Source organism: Aulostomus chinensis, chromosome 10 (genome assembly GCF_037954235.1).
Source record: "Aulostomus chinensis isolate RoL2024-O1b breed Wild chromosome 10, RoL_Achi_v1.0, whole genome shotgun sequence".
Classification (NCBI taxonomy): Eukaryota; Metazoa; Chordata; class Actinopteri; order Syngnathiformes; family Aulostomidae; genus Aulostomus; species Aulostomus chinensis.
The window spans coordinates 11,660,295-11,686,234 of NC_141329.1; the positions used below are offsets into that span (position 1 = coordinate 11,660,295).

Here is a 25,940-nt window from a genome sequence, read left to right on the forward strand (position 1 = left end):
AATGCATTTTAAAGCCCCTCATTTGCAGTGAAACACTGCGTTTGTGTGCATACATGTTTGTTTTTTTTTGCATCTAAACTAAATGAAACCAAAACACTCCAGGTACCAATTCTCATTCCTTTTTCTTAAACTTTTTTAGCCTAATATCAACCTGCTTGCTACTCTCTTAAGGTTACATCAGCAGGTACTAGCATGACACGCTTGAATCTCAGGGTCATTTTGATACAGAGGCTTGCTGCCTTGCTGATATATTAGGTGTCTGCTGTAGCAAACGGAGAGGGACCCATCCATCCTGCGTCTGAACCCAGTTCCAAAAGGTACAAAACATGCTCATTGACTGCATTCTCAAGAGTAGTGATGGCGCTTGGTTCCACAACACTCTCCTGTAGGAAGGATAACCGTGCTCTTCATGTACACAAGCCTCCCTGCCACAACCTCACCTCACTCCTCTCGTCCTAGTCTGACCTGGGGGTCTTTCATGTGGCTCTCACACTGGGAATGGCTCAGATGACATTGACAGCCAGACATCCCAGTTCTGACACCATACGAGGGATTGGTAGTTTCAGTTTCCCCAGCCTTGTCTTGAACATGGGTCCAAAGGGTGCTAAACAGTGAGTGCGATGTACCCCTGTGGTCAAGACCAGGATGGGTCAAGTACCCTCTGCCTTTGCTACAGATGCCTTACCACTTTTGAGTGAAGGAATCTTTTTGAAATGTTGGTTTGGAGGAAAAAAACAACAACAAAAAAAGACTGCTTTGTTTGGCATTGACCGCACCTACTTAGACACTGATCTAAAGCAGTAGTTTGAACCTCATATTAGATGTTGCTGTCATTCACCAAGTTTGTACGAGAGCCGGTCGATGGATGAAGGCACAGACAACCTCAATTCATCCAGACAAAATCTCCTCCAAAACATCCCAGCACCCCCTCAATTCTGGCAAGGGCTATGTCTTTATAAAGGACACCAGACTCTTGAGGAAATGCCTGCATGACCAAACTGCTGCCACAGTGGAAAAGAGTGTGTGTGTGAGAGCATGAGCACACACACACTCAGGACAGGGAGTGTCTTTTCCCTTATTTCAAGCCTACTGCTGTAGTCTTTTTGCTGTTCAACTCGGTGTCTCGGTCACACATATGTTCAGAATGAGATCATCCCTCTCCTATGACATATATACACACACACACACACACACACACACACACACAAACAAACCATTTGACAGTCTGTTTGGCCTCTTGCAACCCACCAATGTCAATATTGTGCTGGGCCTTCCTAAGCTGTCAAACCTCGAGTGATGTCAGAAAAACACACACATTCTCTCTTATTTAATCGCGCTGTTCCTTCTTACAGTGGCAGTCTCACCATCTGTCATCCACTTCCTGTATCTCATCCCCTTTCTCGTTGCTCCTGTCATCCTAGCTCTCTTACTTCTGCCCTCTTGTCTCGGTTTCTCTCTCTCTTGTTTGCCGCCCACATGGCTTGCATTCTTTTGCTCTGACATCACAACCGCCCCGTGCTGCCATTTGTTTTTCTCTCTCTTTTTTTTGGCCCTACTTTTCTCAGTTCCTGCCCCCCCCCCCCCTTTAACTTTTGGCTAGTTTTCTTTAAAAGGGTTGAATGATAGAAATTACATAGACATCATGAACGAATTTTGGTGTGAAAGATTGAAGGTGTGGGTGGGATACAAGGGAGGGAAACAACTGAAGTGAAAGGTGAGAATTGGAGATGGTAATGGAATGACAGTCTGGCCAATGTCAGGATTAATTTTGAATGAGTTTGTTGTGCTTGTCCGGGGGGCTTAAATTTACAGCCACTTTGAGGAGGCATTAGAATTTATTCCTTGATTTGTAGCCACAGATATAAAGTTATTCACAGCTCACCCTGACAGTTGTACTGTAGAGAGAGGAGAGGTCAAAAGTTTGTACAGTATTCATTGTTCCAATTATTGTAAGACTAGCATTACTACCAATTACAAGAGCTGTTTTTGTTATTGTGGTCAGTGTAAAACCTGTGGAGTGTAGCCTGAAGGAAAGTAACACAGACTCAGTTTGGAGAGTTGCCTTGTTACATTATGCTTCTGTCATTTGGTGATAATGCACCTGTGATTCCCCAGGGACACCATGTTCTAGGTAGCTAACTGGGCACTTTCACATAGCAATTACACTGACCAACAAACCAAATTTTCCCAAACTAGGCGTGTCCCTTAAACATAACTTAAAACTGAGCTCAGAAGTGCAGACATATTGTTTCTGGTTGAATGCCAGCTATAAATGTGCAACTCAGCCTGCTGAGACTGGGCTTTAAATGAGATGTAAAGTCATGCTTTAGGTTATTGTAATGGAGAAGGGCGGGGCCATCATTTGGACCATATGTACTGTGCTGTTTTTCATTTTCATAGAGGACATTATCACAGCAGGGTATTTGGGTTTTAAATAAGGATTTGACCTGTTCTAATCTTGACTTATCATTGCTGTGATGTTAATTTATGATGTTATTTAGGAACAAGGTATGTCTCAATGATGTCATTTTACCAAACAGGCGGTGAGAAAAGATGAGAGCAGGTGAAAAGATGTGGCAGACACATGTCACAAAGACATGTGATAGTCTGCAGTTCTCCCCAAAGCAGAGGGGATAGGCCAATATGCAGCTTGGTAGGGTGAACCGGTGACCCTAGTTGAAACAATCATATATGTCTGGAATTATTTTCCAAAAGTATGAGAAAATTGCCTGTTCTTTTTTTTTTTTTTCCTGAAGCGCCATGTCATATTTTTTGAGAAAATGATGACAATGTCAATCCCTCAGTGTTTTAAGAAAATGAAAGTAAGTCCCTCAGCTTTAAATGTAATGGGTTCTTTCTTGGTTCATGATTCGCCCCTCCACCAAGTTTCATAATCATCAGTTTGGCCATTTTTGTTTAACTTTGTGCAAAAAACAATCATAGCAATCATTGGCTAATTTTTTTTTTTTTTAAGGTAACAATGTACGCACTTTAGCTTACGAAATTTAGCACGTATCAGGCTGCTGTGGTGTGTTGCACATGTTGAAATGTGGATATCCGCTGCACATGCATGTTTATAAGTGGACGTGTTATTATGAAATCACTATTCTGTGAAGCAATATTTGCTTCAGGCACATTAGTCATTGTGTGTGCGTAGAGTTTGACCTAATTCAACCGGGCATATCCTGCATGCTGCTGTGAGGTTGCAAAACTGAAGAGCCAGGTCTTGGCATGCTGCATTTTGGGTACTCCCGAGGGCAGCTGGCCATGTGTGGTGGTAGCAATGATCTGCTGCTTTCTTGCAGCAGCTGCAATCATCTCTTTGAGTTCCGCTTGTGTTTCTGGTGCTAAATTAGTTGCTATTAAATATGGCTGATTACTGTGGTATGATCTTACACGACGACACATTCCCAAGACTTATTTTAGTACCATACGGGTAAAGGAGGGAGAATGGAAAATTGCTATATATATCTGAGATAATTCAGAACAAACTTTGTGCAAAGGAAGTGAGACGGCAAAGAGGCATTTGAGAGGAGAGGAGTGGAGTGGAGTGGAGGAGAGGAGAGAGAGGAGGGAGAGCAGGAGGGGAAAGTCAGTTCCCATTTCTGATTTCCCACGGAGTCGAGGTCACATGTGTTTCCCTCAAAGTGGTCAGTGGGATTCTGGCTTTTACTTTCCTTCCCTCAATCGAAACATGATGTTTAATTTTCATCCAAAGTAGTCTGTTTGTGCACAACACAGAGGCTAGTTTACCTCAACTGTAAATCTGAAGATATTCGGTTATATAGATGTGTGTTGTTAAGTCATCATGCTTGTTTGACTTTATTTAAGCTCGGGATATGCCAGACCACTTTTATACAAAATTTTGTACTGGATTCACAGTCATGACAAATCTCTCCCAGGCTGGATTAGTTTGGGCCAGTTTGCAAGTTGGTCCAAAATCTGTAAGTGTGTAAGAGCTACTGACTCGAATCAGCGAGTGTGAGAAGAGCAGAGTCCCAACATACCTGACACCATCTGCAGGTGATGGTGATAATGATAATGTTTATTTGGGACCAATGCAACTGCCAATGTGTGCCATCAGTAGCCAGTGAAACAGTGGAGGTGGAATGTTTTACGCCATTAGCCTCTGACATTACCTTTTACATCTAGTGTTAGCCTTGGCTCCAGGATGTACCATCTATCCATCGTCATCTTCCGCTTATTCCTACACATTAAGGGTCGCGGGGGGGCTGGAGCCTATCCCAGCGTCAACGGGCGAGAGGCGGGGTACACCCTGGACAGGTCGCCAGTCCATCGCAGGGTCAACATAGAGAGACAGACAACCATTCACACTCACAGTCACACCTACCAATTTAGAGTATCAATCAGCCTCGTCCCCTCTTGATGTCTTTGGACTGTGGGAGGAAGCTGGAGTACCAGAGAGAACCCACACAGGAACAGGGAGAACATGGAGACTCACACAGAAAGATCCCGTGCCCGAGCTGGGACTCGAACCCAGAACCTTGTTGCTGTGAGGCGACAGTGCTAACCACTGCACCACCGTGCAGCCTCAGGATGTACCATTAACAAAAAAAATATAGTTTCAAATGTTTTTTATTATTATTCTCACAATACAAGTAACAATGATACATTGAAGATGTATATCTCCAGCCCAAGGTTGGGCTAGTGTAAGTTCAGATGGTTTGTTAAAAGATATTTGAATCACTGACCTCCAACTCCCTCTGCTGTCTCCACTTCACCCAAATATAGTTTTTTTTTTTCTCTTTCTTTCCACTTGTTGCAGATGGTTGCACCTATAAAATCTTTGCCCCCTTGACTCCACGTTTGTTTAGTCTGCAAACTCTTTTTCTGGCAAGTGTACTCATGTGACTTTGGTGTATTCAGTTGGCTTGAGTTTGTGTGAAAAGTTGTGTACACCGTGACATCTGTCTCTAGTCCTTTCTGTTAAACTTGAGGAAGTGGTCAAGTGTAGAAATTTTGAAAGTGTGAGGAGGGTCAGTTTTAGGGAAGGGTGAAAGAGCAACATTAGGTTAGCTTGGCCAAGAAGTGGACTGCCAATAGTATCAAATAACAATATAATGATCCCCGTCTAATTGTATCCAGGGCCTTGATGGCCTCAAAGATACATAAAGTCTCACACACACACTCACACACGTGCAGTATGTGGTAAATACTACAGTAATTAACCCCATGTTGACCTCAGATGTGGACCATATAACCACAGGTTTATAAAGGTAGTAGTGAGGCATACAGTGCAAGGAAAGAACGTATACACACACACACACACAATTGCCCTGTAAAAACAAGTTGTACCTCTCCTGCAATCAAATACATAAAACTGTGAAGAGGCTCCTTTTCTCAAGTTCTCATTGCAGTGTAATTCTCTGCTAAGGAAAAACATTTGTTTTTGTATGAACGAATAAATGTACTCTCTTCCTTCGGGCCTTTTTTCATTTTTTGCACAAGCATAGCCTTTATTCTTTAGAGCAGGAAAAAAAAAAAAGGATGACAAGTTATATTTCCAGTGTAAACACATTTTCTTGGGCGTTTTCTGTTGGCCAAAAGATTGCAATGTCCAGAATCCAGAATCAGAATCTGAAATTGGATAGCCCTGCCATTGGCAAAATGGTGATATAAAGCAATGTTTGCATTGTTTCCATGGCTTTATGCCCCTCATAGTTCTTTTCTGTCACATCATTTATAACCACAAAGCTGTAAAAGCCAAGACAGACTATTGAATCTGCTGTATTGTAGCTGCAAACCATGGCAGGAGAGAGAAACATGTAGTTTGTAATAATTTGGAGATATTTTTGGGCTATTTATGAACATGAGGTCCTAGATATCCTCAATCGTTTCTGCCAGATGGGTATATCAGCTGCTTGGATGGAAGTGGACAAGGAAGGGTTAATGTCTGACAGCTGAGAAAGGTACTGGTGGTCAGATACAGCCCCCTCCTCCCACCAGCTAGCAAAAATATGCTGCCTCAGCTTGAGCTTGCAGAATACACACACACGCGCACACACCCTCAGGCACACACCTTTACAGTGTGTAAACTTGCCAAAACTCAGTTGTAGCCAGAGACATTAGCACAGATAAATAGACCAATGAATCACTTTTTTAAGTTGGGTGTTTCACAGCTCTGAAGCCCCTATCTACTCTCATATCTTTGTCCGTTCCCTGCTGGCCAGTGTGTCGTCACACAGCAGTGAGAGAGACATGCACACACAGGAGAAAGAAGGAGGGAGAGAGAGCATCTGGAAAACATTACTCGGATTCTTTCAGCAGGGGCTCTGATTATACTGGCAATGAAAAGATAGTGGGGGATAAAGAGAGAGGAGTGGTGGAGGCGCATCAAAGGAGGTGCACAAAGTTTAAACTCTGACACAGACACTGCTAAGCCCAGCACTAAGTTTGTGTTTTCTCTTTTTTCCCTCTAAGCGCACCAAGAGATGCAAATAGAAGTCTGTTATTTTCAGACATTTTTGATGTCTACCTCAGCAAAAACCTAATTGTAGCTTCCTTTGGTCAGGGATGACCAGTAGAGGGCAGCGTGAAAGAGACATCCTTGTTTTCCAAGGGTGGGGAGTGGTGTACTCCTCAAGATAAGATGTGGACATTGCACCTGCTCTCTGTGTTTGGATGAGTCCAGGGAGCATTATCCACTTTTACTGATTCCTTACTCCATGGTGGCTGTACTGTTCTGAAGAATTGTAGCAGCGAAAAGGAAGTTTTTACAGTTTCGTAAAGCTCCATAGCGTCAACTGAAAGGGTTTTTGACAGCGCCGTGTTGAGGAGTGACACAGAAATACAATGAGTAAGGTAATGGCAGTTCAACACTCTGAAAAAGATCAAGAGAAAATAAGATTTTTTAAAAAGCATTTTATGGTGCTGCAATTTACCATTTGAAATAGTTTAATGAAACAGGATAAGTTGACCATGGATGGATGGATGGATGGAAGGATGGATGGAAGGATCACTTAATGACTAAGAGTTGAAGTTGCAGCTGAATCCTGAAAACAGAAATAGCTTAAACTTATAACTTAAGTTATGGGTAAACACAAGATGAAAGGACTGTAATTATTTGTTGGAATGAACAGAATGAAGTTACCAGTTGAAACAGTAACAATGACAGTAATCAGTGTTCAGATGTTACCTGAAGACTGAGCACTGAAACCAGAGATGGGATATCAGCATTGGGAATATCAGTATCAGGTGGCAGCATTGACTTACACGGATTGGATATTGGAATGATTGTGTTGGTCCTCCTGAAAATCAAGATCCAATACCATAGCTTGCGCTGAAACATGAACCTGCATTAGACACGTCCCTGTCTGATTCAATTCAATATGTTTACATTTTTAAATAAAATATTTAATGAATTTTGTGTTATTTGGGAGGCGGCACGGTGATGCAGTGGATAGCATAAGGTTCCGGGTTGAAGTCCCGGCTCAGGCATGGGATCTTTCTGTGTGGAGTCTGCATGTTCACCCTGTGCCTGTGTGGGTTCTCTCCTGGTACTCTGGAGTGTGTGTGTGTGTGTGTGTGTGTGTGTGTGTGTGTGTGTGTGTGTGTATATTTACACACCATATGCGCACCACACGCGCATGTGTTATTTTTTCATTAATCTTGGCAGAATGGTAGGGGCGGCGTGGCTTTGAGGTAGAGTGGCCATCTAACAACCTAAGGGTTGCTGGTTTGATCCTCACTTCCTCCCGTGACCATGTTGAAGTATCCTTGAGCAAGATACTGAACCTCTAATGCTCCTGATGGCCCTGTGATGGACTGGCGACGAGTGAACCCCGCCTCTCGCCTGGTGTCAGCTTAGATAGGCTCCAGCCTCCCTGCAACCCTTAATGGATAAGCAATATAAAAAATGAATGGATGGCAGAATGGTGGAACCAAGAAAAACCTATCAAATTGTGGTGCAGATTAAGATTTTTCAAATGTCAAATAGGACCTTTTTCACATTCACTTGTATTCAGTATAAATATAGAGGTGCACATCTAGTTTTTACTGATCTGAAGAGCATGGAAGTCCCTTAATGAGGGCCACCCTTCAGTTTCAGCAGAGGTAGGGACATGGAATGATGAGATAGACAACAGATACTCCAATTTTTGAATTCTCTTCAGTGTATCTGGACTTCTCCCCCGGCTCCACTGTTTACTGCCATATAACCAGACTGGATGCTCGCTTTTGTTATACGCATTTCTGTTGTATGCCATTGGCTGCTACAGACAGCAGGTATATATATATATATATATAGAGAGAGAGAGAGAGAGAGAGAGAGAGAGAGAGAGAGAGAGAGAGAGAGAGAGAGAGAGAGAGAGAGAGAGAGAGAGAGAGAGAGAGAGAGAGAGAGAGAGAGAGAGAGAGAGAGAGAGAGAGAGAGAGAGAGAGAGAGAGAGAGAGAGAGAGAGAGAGAGAGAGAGAGAGAGAGAGAGAGAGAGAGAGAGAGAGAGAGAGAGAGAGAGATCTATAGGTGTATAATATATATTATGTATATATAATATACACACGCTGTACCAACTAGTGCCAGCTTTTAAAAAAATTTTTTTTTATAGGCCTTTTGTCTGAGATCCGCAGGAAGGATGGCAACATTCTAATGAGGTCATAAAATCAGCTTTGCTACCACTCGGCACTCTGAAGGGATGTACAAAATACTATACACATAAAAAGCTGTGGATGGAGGCATTATGTTGTCAGGGTCGGTCCATCAGTCCAGTCTAGTAACACGGTGAAGAGATTTCTTCAAATTTTGTGGATGTTCACTTTGAACCCAAACTAAGAAGTTATTAGATTTAGTGGACATGACTGAAGCTGCAACTGACTTTTATATCATTGACTCATCTATATTTTGTTTTCAAAATTAATGAATAATTTAGTTTATGAAGTGTTTTTGTTTGTCCATCCAACAGCCCAAAAGCCAAAGACACCTTAAATAAATGCAGAAATTTGACTTCTTTGGTGATTAATTTTCAACTGATTTAATTGTTGCAGCTCTAGCCTTTTACTCAAGAATTTCTACTGTAATTATTACAAAATTTCACATATACTTTTCATTTTAAAAGGGTCAAGTTCAATGTGGCATCATAATTCCCTTCGGTAAACGCTTTGCTGGCCACTATTCAGCGGCATCTCGATTAACTCTTGAAGGACGCCTGATGAGTTCCTTTTCACCAAAAGGCACTTAAAACCTTCTTATCAAAGTCTTTACAGTAGATTATATCGCAGCATAAATAGACAAGGTCCATTCTTGTGTAACAGACATGGAAACACAAGTTGTCCAGGATAATGTATAGACATCCATCCATCCATCCGTCTTTTTCCGCTTATCATGGGTCAGGTCACGGGGGCATGTTTCATAAGTTGTGCACATTATGCTGTGATAAAATTACTGTATGTAGTCTGTTTTGTTTGCATATGTGACTACATAGAATTGTAACAGATTGTATATAATTCCATCATGTTTCATATTATCCACGACCCCAAATTACAATGCAGCAAATATGAAGGTGTGGAAAAATATCAGGTGTTTGACTGAAATAATCAATGTAGGATTACATGGTGGTGAAACTTGCGATTGGCACCCCAAGCTGACATTCAGCATCCCAGCAGGTAATTCTAAGACAAACCCATCACCATCACCATAAGGTGTCAAACTAGCCTCCAGTGATGTCCGTATGTGAGCCTGGTGGAAACGTGCCTTCCTCTTTGTTCTCAGCAACACACGCCCACTGCCTGTAAGATGTCAGTTGTGATTAGTGTTAACAAGCAGTTGCATTACACTGCTGAGGTCTTTGATCTGCAGACAGAGAGGGTGTGTGTGTGTGTGTGTGTGTGTGTGTGTGTGTGTGTGTGTGTGTGTGTGCGCACAGCACCAGTCCAGAGTAATTACTCTCGCTGTAAAGATATTGGACTAATGATCTTAAGACCTTGTGTATGTAATTGTGTTCATGCAATGTTGTGTGTGTGTTTGTGTGTGTGTGTGTGTGTGTGTGTAGTGTGATTGTGTGAGTCTGTGCAGATGCACTAATCATCCAGGGCCATATTTATGACTGCATTACTCTTGCCTGCTTGTCTTCTGACTTCTTCAGCTTGTAAATCTCAAAAGTGGGGAGAGCAGGGAGTGTGGAAAGAGAAAAGAGGAAGGAGGAAAATGAGAAGGAAACTTTTTTATGCTCAAATACATGAACCCTCAAAGCACATTTACTACTTTGTATCCAAGAGCATGCTTAGATGCACACATACTCTTTAGCCTCTTTTACTCTCCGGGAGTGGTTGAGGCCAAGTGTGTGTGAGTGTATGTGTGTGCGTGAGGGGAGAGGTGTTAGTTGGTCCTTTTTGAAAGAGCAGAGCAAGAAAAGAGTTAAAGTTACAGGAATTGTGGTAACTTTACTTTTCACTCTTAGCATTTAAGTGCAGGATTCAGGCAGGAGGGTGATGAGGGAAGGAGAATAAGGGATATGGTGGGGGGGGGGAGGTATGTGTCACACAACACAGGGACTATTTCCTCTGGAGGGTGGGAGGGAGGGAGAGAGGGAGGGAAAAGAAATTGGTTGAAGAGTGGTGAGCAAGAGAGCCAGAGAGTGAGTGAGGTGTGTGTGTGTGTGTGTGTGTGTGTGTGTGTGAGAGCAGCAGTAAGAGGAGAAGCTATGGCAGCTGGCTCTCAGGACGGAGGGGAGAGCTTCTAAAAACAAACTCTGCAAAATATTGGACGTAAGGCTGCGTTGGAGGCCACATTCTTAGTGCTGGACTATCAGTGGAAACTCGAATCGCTTGGGAGTGGGAGCCATGAAGTACAGACCCTTGGTAGGACACCCATTCAGTCACTCAGCTGAGCTGCCCTGCCGAAAAAATCAGTCAGAAATTGGTGAAATCAGGACAGCGTATAGTTAAGCTTAGTAATAGCATGTACAGGTGCAGGCATTTGGGTGGGAAAGGTAAAAAATTGCTTTTGGTCAGAATACCTGGAGTACGAGATGCAGTTTATCAGAGTGGATGCCTTTTACTCATTTTTTCTTTTAAATTGCATAACAACCTGCTCAGCATGCGCTTGAATGTCAAAGGGGAGAGAGAGAGAGAGAATGAGAATCAAGAACAGTTGACTCTCCCTCTCCTCCTTTTCCTGCCTTATCTCAGCATCCCTTCTTCATCTGGACTTCGTATGTGTCACATTGATGTCAGAGATATTTGTATTTGCATGTGTTTGATATCTGGAAAGGTGTGTCCCGTCCACCGCCGTGCGCCGCCCTAGGGCGAGGTGATCACATGGTGGTGTTGTGTGGCCATGCAGCATTCTTTGGCATTCACAGAGAGTGAGAGCATTTTAATGAAAAAGTGCACTGTGGTATCGGTGCGTTGTATGAGTGTGTGTGCTTTCAGCTGAGGTCCTGCAGTTGTTCAGAGATATTTACTCCTCATCTGCATCATGTGCATTTGAATCCACAAGGATTTAATCAGATTTACAAGCCTTCTTTTTTGCTTCTCCACCAGTGTGTGTGTGTGTGTATGTGTATGTGTATGTGTAGAAGCTAGAGGACTGATGGTACAATACACTGAGAGATTCCAGACACAGTTGTCATTACTGCCTGCAGGGCATCTGACTTGGGCTTAATAGGTAGTTTATGTTTGGCCTCATCTCACTCTCCTCAGGCCATCCACCCCTGACCCACTTCATCCTAAATCAGTCGGCATGCAGTTTAGTAAGCAGCAAGTGAAAAGCTTCAGAATGGCTCAGTAATCTAACTGAAATACAGATGTAATTATTATTTGAATACCTCAAAGCTGGAACGCCATGGAATATCGCTGGGGTAGGGTAAGTTACAGTCATTTCTTATAAACTAACAGAGAATTTGAAACGTGAAATTAAAAAGTAGAGAAAGTAACTCAAATTGTGTAGACAAACGATGGATTCACATCATCTTGCAACAAGGATGTGGTCTGTTTTATGGCAGTAATGGCTGTAACTGGCTAGTAACTGAAGAGTTTGAGAAACCTGATACTTGAAGCTTTGTCTTGGTCAGAAGAGACTGAAGTTCAAGCAACACAAGGGTAAACCTGGAGCTCATAACAACGTAGCAAAGCGGTGGCTTGCTCCATGGTGGTGAAGGAGTCATCATGTCCAAGTATGACACACAAAGCACTCCCTGTTTGCAGCGGACCGGGTTGTGTTGTTGTGGCCCTCATGTACTGAAGTAGACGGATTGATTTCAGCAAGCTTGTCCCACCAGTCTAGCCAGAGCCTGCTACATGCTAATAAGGGTGAGCCTTTGGCTGCGTGTGTGATATGAGGAAAAAGTCTCAAAGTTACTGATACATCCTCAGCGTAATGTGACTGCCTGCCACACACTTACTTGCACTTTTTACAAGCAGCAAACTGAGTCACGTGTTTTTTTTTTTCCTTCATGTATGATAGAGACTTTGCCCTTGAATAAATCAGCTATCAAGTATATTCTGTTTGCACAGCCTCACAAATTGGAGCATTAAAACATTAAGTTGCATTGTTTTTATGATTGCTATTATCAGAATTTTATGTCAATGTATTTGTTATCCTACTACATCCAAGGTCCGACCCACATGTTCTTTGTTCTGCCCAGAACCAAATTAAAAAAGAAAAAAATAAGATTATCAAAGATATGTCTTACATAGTGTGGCTAGCAATAAACTCATTATAGCCCTTTTTTAGTTCCACGAGGGAGAGGAGACTCTAGAGCCAGACAACTGATGGATCGAGGAATAATGTTAGAGGGCAAAACATTTTGTGAGCAGCTGATCATGTCTTCACCAGGACCACGTCTCACTCATTGGCTCGTCGTTAAACAGCATTCGCAGATAACGCGAGACGAAAGTAAGCAAACAAAAGTGGTAGTGTTCATTTTCACTAATAGGACTGTTGGCCACCCTCCTCTATCCTCCTTTTTGCATATTTAACCTGGATCTTTTACAAGCAAATATTCAACTCCAGTTGCTTTAGGCTCTCTTGGGCCTGATTTGTTTATTAGCTCTCTCAATCCAATCCAGGCTCATACATACACATTACATGTGACCTTGTTTTTAGAAGCCTAATAGTATCTGAGAATGTCAAAATATTTCAACAACCCCTGCTATTTTTCCAGTCTAAGAAATTAACTTTTGCTGTGGTTCTATATAGTAGACACCGTACTACACAGCTTCTGAAATATATCTTTGGCTCAACAGAAAGCTAGCATTACAAATTATAAAAGAAGATGGTATTTATATGGTGAGGGTCAAATGATTGATGCTTTTCATTTGGATTATGGGACATCTAGAATCCAGTGTTTGTGGAGCTTAAGAGAGTCAAGTGTCTGCCTTTACTGCTTCATTTTTGGAGCTTGTTCCTTGTGAGTTCCCCAGTTTTTGTTTTTGTTTTTTGGAAGTGAGGTACTAAATTCTTAGTAAAACTCATTTAACTATTATGAATTCATGTAAGTATTTTTTTTCTAGAGCTGTAGCTAATAATTATATTTATTCTGATTTAACCAATTAACAGTTGAGTCACAAGAAGTTCCAAAATGAACTTGTTTAACTGTGATTAAGGGGAAAAAATGTCAGTAGTTAATAATTTCAGCTTTTAAGCATTCGTTTGCAATTAATCAAATCTGCTTATATGTAATATTTTTATACCTACAATGCATAGGGAGTTATAATTTTACTTGTTTTATATATTCATGACATTTAACACAATGCATCCCACCTTTTTATTATGAGTATTCTTATGAACATAATGAATACAAATGTAGATTTTTTAAATTTCTTTTTTATCGAAGAAGTTGGCAATGTGTAGGTTACATGATACTTACGAATACTTGTTATTAACAGTTCCGTGTTTCCCACATTTTGTATTGTAAACTGTTTTCTTGTCTGTAGCAACATCTACTGCACGTCTGTCCGTCCTGGGTGAGGGATCCCTCCTCTGTTGCTCACCCTGAGGTTTCTCAGATTTTTCCCTGTTAAAAGGGTTTTCTATGGAGTTTTTCCTCAGTCGATGTGAGGGTCTAAGGGCACAGGATGTTGTTATGATGCCCTTTGAGACATTTATTTAAGACTAAATTCTCTTCACACACCTTGGCATTGCACAAAATGTAGCAAGCGCATGTCTGGCTGGCCTATGCTGAGCAGGTTTATATTGGCTGTTAGACGTTCACATTCTCCCAATCATTCATCCATGCTTCATCATCTGAACTGTATGGTGCCTGGATAGCAGAAGGTTAGCTGAGGTTTACATAAACAGCGTGACATCTGAGCTGTGTGAGCGTACCCGGAGCGATGTAAAGGTCAAGGAGAGAGCTGCCATTGTTCACAAGCTGGCTAGGTGATCAAACTCCCTCTCCTTTGCCTCTGTCTCCTTGTATCTTAGATGTGGAAATCTGTCATTTGAGAGACGAGTGGAGGACTGAGGGGAGGAGAAAGCGAGTAGGAGTCAGAAAAAGGAAAAGCTAGTTAATATATTAACAGGAGGAGTTAATGTTGCGACAGGACAAAATACTGAAGAAATGTAGTGTCCTGCTTGAGTTCACTTCTGATCAAACCAGCCACACGCACACCTGTGTTCAATCACTAAATACACGTGATTCTGGTTTAAAACTGGCTTTAACTTGAAGGTTATATTTTATTTCTGTGTTCTCCTAAGAAAATTCAGTCATTATCGACTTGCCTTCATGTCGATGGAGATGCAGGTAAAATGCCTGGTAACCCAATGTTATTTTGTAAAGTTTGTTGGAACTCGCTACATACCATAGGGGGACGGGGAGAGCTTGAGATGAGCTAGTAGATACTAAGCTGTTGAAAAAAATTCTGTCTTTGCATTTCATGCTTTTTCAGACATTGTTGCAAAAGACTTGATGGAAAAGCTCGTTGACATATCTCTTCTCATGACATGAATGTGGTGCCCTTATTGCAAGTAAGAAACAGAGTTTCATTCAAATTCAAATCTCATTTTATCTTTTTTTTTTTTAATACCAGGATTTGATCCCCGTAATAAATATTCAGATACTCTTAAATAAAAAAACAAAAACAAAACACATACATTCAATTGTATTATAATATTTGTACATAAAGCATCTATGTACTGAAGCTCTCTGCACTGTTGGTGTTTAAGCAGGAACTTAGAATGCTCTGCCTCTTGGAAGGAGATTAAAAGAATGCTTTGTTATCCGTTAGCTTAACTTTTATACAAATTAGATTGTGGCCTATTCATTCCGGTTAACACAAAGAGAAACTGAAGTATTTCCAAACAGAGTGTAAATCAGTATCTGTAGTCGAGTTCTCTCCTATTATTTCCTCAGGGTGGTTGTTCTTTCGTTGACTTCGACCTACTTTTCATTTTTAATCAATGAAACTGACGTTGAGCAACTCCAGTCATGCAGATGTAGTGCAGCGAGCCAGATCAACGCCTCATAGTTTATACTACATTCACATTCAATGTCAGTTATTTTACTTTTTATTTCTTTAATTTGATAAGACAATTGTGTTTAGACCATTTGTCACACCGATGGTTGTAGTTTTACAGTTTGGTGCTATGCAGGTTGTATATAAAAGTCGAAAAAAACAATACATTTTCAAAATGACAGCTAAACAATTAGCTGCAACATACTATTAACATGTAAAGTGACTGGAGCTGCAGAGTCCTTCATCCACCTCTCATTACACTCTGTCATTGGATACATTGTTATGATGGAAATACTGGTAAAATCACTTCAAAGTGAGGTGTGTAAAAATAAAACTTGGAGTGGACTGCCATGTACATGTTCATGCTTACAGTGATAATATTAACATCCTAATATATAGCTGCTAACATTTCAGTGCAAAGGACAGTGAAGTTAGCATGTAAAGTATGATGATATTAGATTGTGAAGGAATACAATGCGTCCACAACCTGATTCAGAATCAGAAAAAGCTTTATTGCCATGTACGATTTTCCACATAGGAGGAATTTGTTGCGGTGCTGTTGGTGCATGCAATCCAAACCTACAAACCTGTTGGCTTGTGTGTACTGAAGTACCCGTTACTGGTTTATTTTCATTTCTCAGTATCATTGTTGTAGCATTGATGTCTGCGTCTATAAATAGCTCTTTAGAAACATAAGCAAAGCATACACATACAGTATTTATGGCTGTAGACTCAAATGACAGCTAATGCTACATTTCCCCAAACATTTCTGAAGCTCAGCACAGCAGTACAGTGGCCCCGTAGGAAGGGAAGGGTCACTGGTCTATTACTTTGTCTTTTAAAGTTTGTCAGTGAATATTCTAGGTCATCCAGGTCATTATATCTCATTCACAGGATTTAAAGTGCATCTCCTCAACAAACAGAACTGTAGAAGCTTCTTGGATAAGTGGTGAAACATCCTGAGAAGAATTAAAGTGTTGAAGAGTTGTTTTGAGCTGTAAATAAGGGAGTTAGTTTGGTTATGTTCATTACCTTACAAAATAATCAGAAAAATCACCAAAAAATCACTTTAAAAAAACCTGACATATTTTTGCCAAATTACTCTCCCAACAACCTGTAAGCTTACAGGAATGTGACTGTTTTTTTTTTAAATTTACTCTCTGCCATTATATCAAAATGTTCTGTAGCAATATGCCTTAATTACTCTTGATGGGCAGCTTGTACATGTGCATTATATCAGTGCAATGAATCAGACTCAAGAAATGGTAGAACGCTTACCTCTTCTCCTGCTAGGCTGCCTTGTTTGCTGCACAGGATTAGGAAAGCATGACGGCATGTAGGACTCGGGTAGGCACGTACTTTGTGTGTTCCTGAGAATGAGTGTGTTTGTGTGTTAGTATCTTGTGTTGAGAGAACGGGTGGAGGTCCACTACAGTCAGGAAAGCCAAACCTGAAGGTGGCATTGGGAAACAATGAAGTAATGGAGAGAGAAGGAATTGAAAGGGGGGGGGGGGGGGGTTTGAATGAAAGATTGAACATATAGAGGTGGAAGAGGAGGGGAGGTGAGAAATAAGGCTCTTTCTTTTCGCTTGGGCAGTTAAATATTTGTAGGGTTTTGTAATGAACATGACATCGGAAAATAAATGAACAAGGTTTGTTACCCTTGTTTCAGACACACACACACACACACACACACACACACACACACACACACACACAAAACAGCATTGCTCTCCAAAGAGAAATGTGAACTATTGGTATTGCAGCTGTGTTGCAGGATGTTGCAGTTATTTAATGCTCTGTGACATCATGGCATTAAACTGTTGTATTTTGTTAAATCTGACATGAACTACTTAACTGAGGTGAAACTACATTACCATACTTAAGATTTCTGCCATTGTTGTGTTTTTGTGAGATGTTCAAATGAACACACGCTAGCACAAATTTTACAGCCTGGATTAAGAAGTCAGACAAGGCTTGAGTCATCATCAGACCATAAAGATGTGAGGAGAGTCAGGCTCTAACAGCCTCCCACTTAGCCTGGCTCTTTGAAAGGCTATAAAGATAACATGCACTTGTCGTTGTGTTAATGAAAGTACATAAATATAACAGGCAAAACTAGTTAGCTAATCATATTGTTATGTTATGTTATGGGCACAGACACAGACCAAGATCCACTGTGGTGTCCTGTGGTTTTTCCCCACAAAGCACCATGGGACACTGACGCTCTTATTTGAAGCTCAGGGTCAGACATATTCATGCGTACTTGTGTGAAATTCGATCAAGAAGTGACCCCATGCACTATTTTATTGGGCTCTGCTAGGTGAAATATTTGAGGCAAAAAGTCATGCAAGGTGTCTGTTTTTAGGGATTAATGGACGACATGAGGTCCAGTGTATTCAAAAATTGCCTCAATCACCATTTTAAAACCTAAGGGTATGATTAACACCTGGAAAATTCATCACCATCCTATAAGGTTCTCATCCAATGAAAACATTGTTCACCACCCCAGTTATTAGGATCATGCATATGAACTAGCAACAAGGGTTGGCTAATTAACAGTATGTTAGCATGATTCAAAGTTAATAACTTTGCTAACAATTGACAAACAGGTTATATAAGTTGACAGCGTGTTTGCCAACAAGTTTATCTAGCTAACCGGACATGTCACTGTCCCCAAAACAATATTAACATTTTACGAACAAATTCGATTCGATGCGATGTCTGTGGCAACCTTAAATAGAGTTGATGAGCTAATTTGATGTCAGATGACCACGTATAATAAGCAGTCAATAATCATTGTAACCAGTTGGAGCAGCCAGTCATCTCCATTGTGTTAAAGGTCAGAGGGTTAGGGATGATGGCGTTGCACATAGTTGCTATCCTATGATGTGAAAAGTTGAAGAATTACACTTATTAAGAAGATATTCAGGGTAGTTAATGGAACCACCCATACTTCCAGTCAGACTGAAGTATTCCCCCAGATCACAGTGCAATGGGAAGTATTGGTAAATGTCTAGTAACACTATAAATGCAATGAATGATGGTGCAGGATCTGAGTAATGAACACTTTTCCCCTTCAGTCTTCCCTCTCTACTTGCCCCCCTCTCATCTGTCTTTGTTTTCTATCTCCTATCTCACCCAGCGTAATTAATATTTTCTCTCCTCCCTCAAGCATTCTTCGCTCTCTTTCTTCATCCCTTGTTTTTTGGTTCCCTGAGGGATGAAGTCTGCTGTACTGCCTAACAAAACAACAACAACACCTGCTGTACTGAAAGTCAATGGGATGTCCTCTAAAGGGATGGAAACAGGACTCTGTGTTTGTGTGTTTAATGTCCCCATCCTGGGTCCAGCCTCCAGCACAAGCCTGTTACAGTAGTTGGTGGTACTCTTATCCAACTGGGTGCATGTTAAATATGGACGTGGACAACATTCGCAGACTTATGAGCAAAACTCAAGCTTCTATTTTAGAATACGGCTTGCTGGGCAAACGTGCTGATGATCTGAAACATGTAAGTGTTGCAGTTTATCTTCACTTCTGACATTAGATTTTGCAATCTGGGTGGAGCTCGACACATTTGGGTTGTTGCGATAACTTTTTATACTCATCTGTGCTTTGCTACATCTTCCATGAGTGATTGGAGAATTGAAATGAAAACAGTGGATGAAGTACAAACATTAGAATCTCCATTTTGTTTAGAGTAATTGAGTGCGAGGTCTGTAAATAGCTCTTTGATTCTTGGCATAAGCCTGAATGCGCTCTGCTGTTGATTGAAAGCTGTTTAGATTTGTAAAAGCTGTTATGAGAGTTTATGGGAAAGAGGGAAAGTTGTAAATCTTTAAGATTCATTTCCCCCCCAAAACAAGTTAATTACAGAACACAACTGATTTATTTTTTATTTTACATATATAGACATGCACACACGCGCGCACACCTGTATAATGTGTGTGACATAAGAAAACAATCTCCATCCTACTGTGAGCACAAAGTAAATCTGACTGTGACTCCCTAGAATGTTACTCAATGTATGTAATTGTCTTAAAATATGCGTAGTTTCTTTCCATAAATATCTCCCATTACCCACTTTGGAGGTGTGGTTACAAACCTACAGAGTGTCCTGCCCAATCTGGAGCACCCTTTCTCATTATCCTCCTCACCAGCTGTGGCTGTCGTTGGAGGTACACATCTGCTGTCAAATACACAGTAGATGCTTCTTAAATGCTCTGAACATGATACAAATAAAAAATGTGACCTAGAAGTGTAAGTATGTAGGAATTTACATCAAAAGCTTAAATGTCCCCAATACAGTTAGTGTCAGCAATACGCAACGGGCATCTGTTATTATTTTTTGTTAGATATTGTTTACAACCATGTGTATTGAACCTTGTTTTTTTCAATAACCAGTCATCTGTACTTTGAGTTTGACTGCTTGTTTGGCAGATTATGTGTGCAATGTCTTTGGGAACTTCCTGAATTTCTTCCTACGTAGAGTAGAAGTATGAGTGATGAAGTGTTAGAGACCATAGGTTGTGTTTTAATGATCAATCACTTACCTTGCCTACTCCCTCTCTGTCCTCCTCTAGGTGGTGGCCAGTGACGGGGTGCGGGCTATGATGGAGTCGGCCCTGACAGCCAGAGACCGTGTGGGCGTGCAGGACTTTGTCCTCCTGGAGAACTACACTAGCGAGGCTGCCTTCATAGAGAACCTGCGGAAACGCTTCAAAGAGAACCTCATCTATGTGAGTGGCTGCATCGAAGGTGCTCGGGGAAAACGGACTGAATGTGTATGCGTCGTATTCATGTGTTTCTGACAAACACAAACCGCAGAAACGAGGAAAAATCACTGTCGTTTCATCAATGTTTCCGGGACTGGTTGTATTTCAGAAATCTACCCATAAATCCAAGAAATCTATTTCTGTACATCTGTGGCTTAATTATTTTCAGCAGCTGATGAATAAGCAATTGATCCACCTCACGTGTGGCATTGCTGGTGTCTTCAAGAAGGGCAGTGCCAGGATTTGGGTCTGAGATGCCAGAATGACTGACTGAGATGACAGTGTGTTGGATAGTTTTGATGCCGTCTGTATGTAGCTGGAGATCAAAGTTGTCAAGATGAAAGACAGAATGACTGAGATCAAAGTCAGCGACCAATAAGAATAAGAATATTTTATGAATCCCACAGAGGGGAAATTAAGGCAGTTTCAGCAGCATTTACTGAGGGAAGAAGAAAGGTTAATATAAATTAAAAGAAAGAAAAATATTTATGAAATAAGACACAAACAAAACCTAAAATAAATAAATGAATATTAACTTCTATACTGGACAATTTACAGAAACAAATATGTACATCAAGTATGAAAAATAGGAATATGATATTGAAGGTCAGCAATTATCCATGAGGTCGTCGCTAAAATCCAACTTCCGATACAGTCTGACTTAAAAGTAGGACTAACTCCCACTCTTAAGCAGTGTGCCACTTCTCAATACCGCCTGACATCATAGTTTGTTTGTGCTTTGCTCCACTCGGCTCTTACAATACTTGAAAAAGCAGTACGTTGGCATGGCTACATTACCTTAGTGACAATAGATTCTGTCATTTAGCCTTGAACTATGTCTCTCCTGATTGTTTGAGGAAAAGCCATACCCCCTCCCCCATGGAATTTAGAGGTAGTTTCAGACTGAAGATGCAAGTGTGTGAAACAAGTCTACAGATCAGTCTGATATCAGGCTATCGAGACCTGGTGTGGATGTTTGGTTGATTTTACATGACTGCAACTGAATATTTGTCCTATAGCGTAATGTTATTTTGCCTCTCCATCAGACCTACATCGGGTCGGTGCTGGTGTCAGTTAATCCATACAAGGACCTGGAGATCTACACCAAAAATCACATGGAGCGGTACCGTGGCGTCAACTTCTATGAGGTCTCACCTCACATGTAAGTACTCAGAGTTTCCACAGGTAATGCTTCAGACTGGCCCTTCAGTTTTAGTCGATGAAGCTTTTTCCTCCAGGATTACATAATATTTGTGGCACCTGTGTTCTAAATGTTGTTGGAGTGTGTGCTCACCTTACGTGGAAATATTTATGTAATGCTCCCATGGTTCAGTTAGAAGGTTTGCACAATGTCATGGCATAAAATGGAGAGTTTGTTTGAAAGGTTGCTCCAGGAATGGTGGGAGAATCCCCCACTAAATCCATCCCAGACCCCTTATGTCACCTACAAGACAAACACAGTCTTTATGGACACATGAATTGGCAGCATTGAAACATTCTCAAATCTTTCTGTTGTGGAAATGTGTTTCCCTGTCTCTAATTCAGCACAGGAGTGCACAGACATCAGTTTGCGCTTCTGATGAGTGGAAAGATGTGCTTGGCTAGTAGAGATGGAAGCCTAGAGAGAGGGAGAAAACAGGAGAGGTGGGAAGAAAAGTAAGCAAATGATGATGATACCAGGCGAGAGATTTCCTCCTATGAAAGGGAATTCCTCTGAGCTGAACCTGACCCCGACTGCCCCCTGGCTCTCCCCAAATTCACACATTCTGTCTGGTGCAGCTATGATCTTATCTTCCAGCAATAATTAAGGTGTTAGAAATGTGTCCAAACAGGCTGAAACAACACAGACAAGCTGATAGCAGCAAGAGGGTGATAAATGTTACTGGAACTAAAACTGACTGTGGAGTTTATGATTCATGCTGGCCACTCATTCAGTGTCTTCATGTCCATGCTCTCAGTTGTTATCATGTTCTGCTATTCGTTATCTTAAAAGCTGACAGCTTTCATATCAAAATATTAAGTTAAGCTTTTTTTTTTTTCTTATCTGCTTCTCCTTCCATCCCCTCCAGCTATGCAGTGGCAGATAACTCCTACCGTTCTATGAGGACAGAGAGGAAGGACCAGTGCATCCTGATCTCAGGGGAGAGTGGCGCTGGAAAGACAGAAGCGTCCAAGAAGATCCTGCAGTACTACGCCATCACCTGTCCTGCCAGTGAGCAGGTGCAGACTGTCAAGGACCGCCTGCTGCAATCCAACCCTGTACTGGAGGTGAGACATCCCTCAGAAGAAGTCCTGTCACTGGCCCCCACTGAGAGCTAGTGTAATTTATTATGCTGCAGACTGATGGACTCTTAAAAACTGGCTCTCATCCCAAAAATGAGATTGATGTAGTGTTGATGATACAGCTGCGAAGAGGTTGCTGATGAATATTAGGCTATTATATCAATATGTGTGTGGTGTTAGAAACTCTGGGCTGATAACCTTAGTTTCAGAAAAATAAGTTGAATTGACAAGGACAATGTTTTAAGGCAAAAATCAGTTGTAAAAGTTTTAATATCATGAGTAGTGTTTTAAGAAAAAAAAATTACACACACACACACACACACACACACACACACACACACACACATATATATATATATATATATATACAGCTTCCTCCCACAGTCCAAAGACATCAAGAGGGGACGAGGCTGATTGATACTCTAAATTGACTGTAGGTGTGACTGTGAGTGTGAATGGTTGTCTGTCTCTATGTTGGTCCTGTGATGGACTGGTGACCTGTCCAGGGTGAACCCCGCCTCTCGCCTGTAGATGCTGGGATAGGCTCCACCCCCCATGACCCTTAATAGGAATAAGCGGATGACAATGGATGGATGGATGGATGGATGGATATACAGAGAGAGATAGAGAGAAATTTGTGTGTGTGTGTGTGTATATATATAAATATATATATATATATATATATATATAAATATATATATATATATAAATATATATATATATAATATATATATATATATATATATATATATATATATATATATATACACATACACACACACACACATATATATATGTGTATGTATATATATATGTATGTGTACATATATGTATATATGTATGATGTGTATATATGTGTCTGTACATGAATATATATGTGTTAATGTATATGTAGCATATTTTCTCTGAGGTTTTTGTCTTTTGAGTATAGGAGGCTTATATGTATCAGCAATCATTTTTAATTTTGTGGGGAACATCAAAAGACTCTTAAATGTGTAGAGTCTTAATTTTTTCCTGTGTTTGGTTGACAAATGTTGTTTTGAAGGAAGTCGAGTGGTGCTAGATTTTATAGCAGCTGCACTTGTTTTGATGTTTGAAACTTCTCATCCAGATGCTCTCCAGATGTGTGTGTGGGGTTCTGTGTGTGAGTGTGTGCGCGCGCATGTATATATAAACACACTGCACTGTGCCTTGTAATGTGTGCTACTGTCCTAGACAAACACTGCAGGGACTCTTGCTTTCTTGTCTGGCTTCCTTTCCTGATGGTACTTCCCCTTTACTTGTCTCATTATTTCTCTACCTCTCAATCCTTCAATCCTCACTCTCTCTATCCTCCATTCAGGCCTTCGGCAATGCCAAGACATTGCGCAATGACAACTCAAGTCGCTTTGGCAAGTACATGGATATCCAGTTTGACTTCAAGGTGAGTAGAACAGTCTGATTTACATTGACAGCTACTTAAGATAACAGTGAAACTTGTCCAACAAGTCTCTTGAGAAGACTGATTGTTCCATCTAACATACTTTTACTTCCATCTGTCCCATATCTGTGTTTGTGGATCCACAATATTTTCCATGAATTGTAAAATCCATCTGGACCTGCATGCTATACGTATAACACATCAGTACCCCAGCTTTGTCTTCTCCTCCTGTTCCTCTTCCCCTTCCTCTCCCCTCTCTCCTTGGCCTGGGTCCCGTCGGCAGGGTGCACCAGTGGGAGGACACATCATCAACTATTTGCTGGAGAAATCCCGGGTGGTCCACCAGAACCACGGAGAGAGGAACTTCCACATTTTTTACCAATTGATCGAGGGAGGAGAGGAAGACCTGCTGAGACGCTTGGGCTTGGAGAGGAACCCTCAGCAGTACCAGTACCTGGTCAAAGTAAGGATGTAGGACTTGGACAAGAGTAGTATACATCTCTTACTGGGGCTGCAGGATGGTTATAATTTTATAGCTTGTGAATTTAATAATTCTCATATCGGGTTGGAGTGACTTCTGAAATACAAACGTACGCAAAACATGCTTAATGTGTTCAGATCTCTTTTCATCGCTCTGCTCACGTATAAACAACCACTTTACTGTACATTCATTATCTGTGTATGGCATCGTATAACATATCAAATCATTGACTGTGCATTGTGTCGACCAACATTTCCATCTGTGATCAGGTGACTGATTTTGGTCCTTTTTCAAGGGTTCCCTCCACACATGTATTACAGCATACATAAAAACGCACAACAAACAGAAAGGGACTGTGCAGTTTGGTTTGGTTTGTGCAGGAACAAACAGCTATATCCCTTTACTCCCTCATTACATGTGCCGGATTGTATCAATATCAAAATGTTTTCCATGTCACATTTTTAACTGCTGGATGATGTCTCCAACTACACGTGTGTCTGCTGAATTCTGTACAGGGATCAGCTTTCAAACTATTTGTGATGTCATAAATCCTTCTCATAGGAACACTTCTTAAAATAAAATTTTCACTGAGGTCAGAGAACGTTTACGATTTTACCAATAAGGAGTGTGAAGCTAAAAAAAACCAAACACCTAAAAACACACTTTTGACTGGAAGAGAAAATAGTATTATGTAATAGATGATCTGGCTGGATTAGTATTTGTTTAAATTGACTGCAGAAAGGCTGCTGGGTGAGCTAGATTGACTCGCTCTCCAGACAGGGTGAGAAATAGTGCTGCGTCTGACAGGCAGGATGCAACAGTGCACCTCCCTCACCTCAGACATAATTGGAGGCTTCAAAACAACACCAGGGTTACTGGGTCCAAGTACATCTAATTGTACAACATATCTGATGTACTTGTCATGTATCTTCAGAGTTTTTGACACTGTCAGACTATAGGTAAAGTAATAATAAAAGTAATATGACATTGTTTGCATGTGACTAATGATGCACTTCGATTTGGAGAGGGGACAGCAGTTCTTCGCTGTGGTCCGAATGATCAGATATCAGTGCATCCTCGATATGTCCTGACTGTGTTCACTCTTTTCTGCCTGTGATCGGATCGCTCATGATCCATTTTGATAGTAGTTCTGAGCGTTGCTGAACTCTATCCTCAGAAGACACAGTGTGTGTGTGTGTGTGTGTGTGTGTGTGTGTGTGTGTATGTGTGTCCCAGTGGGAGTTCTGGTTAATAGGCTCTCTGTTGGAGACTCTCTTCAGCCAGAGGAGCTTTCCTGAGGGGGGAAATCTGCCTTAAGGCTCTAGCTCAACCACCTGTGAAGCTCACACACTGACAGCTACTAAGCAGAAATGTGTATTTGTGCAAATTGGTGTTTACATGACATGTTAACACATATTTACACACCTCCAACTTCATGAATTTACTGGACTTGTTTGTAACTTTACAAGGAAATAAACAGGTTGAATCAAATCTACATAAATATTGTTAGTGTTAGGAGAGTGCTTTGGGTTGCTTACAAGGGTGTGTGTGTGTGTGTGTGTGTGTGTG

General features: G+C 41.1%; 1 protein-coding gene across 3 annotated transcripts in view; it reads left to right on the forward strand.

Moving 5' to 3' along the window:
- The window catches only part of LOC147254417 (unconventional myosin-Ic-like), a 61,088-nt gene that overhangs the window by 17,920 nt on the left and 17,228 nt on the right, over nt 1-25,940 (forward strand). For all 3 annotated transcript variants that reach the window (XM_086216036.1, XM_086216037.1, XM_086216038.1), the window contains 5 exons: nt 19,996-20,151; nt 21,234-21,349; nt 22,257-22,455; nt 23,813-23,893; nt 24,174-24,353. In XM_086216036.1, the coding sequence (XP_086072162.1) occupies nt 19,996-20,151; nt 21,234-21,349; nt 22,257-22,455; nt 23,813-23,893; nt 24,174-24,353 (732 nt within the window). The remainder of the gene's footprint in view (nt 1-19,995; nt 20,152-21,233; nt 21,350-22,256; nt 22,456-23,812; nt 23,894-24,173; nt 24,354-25,940) is intronic.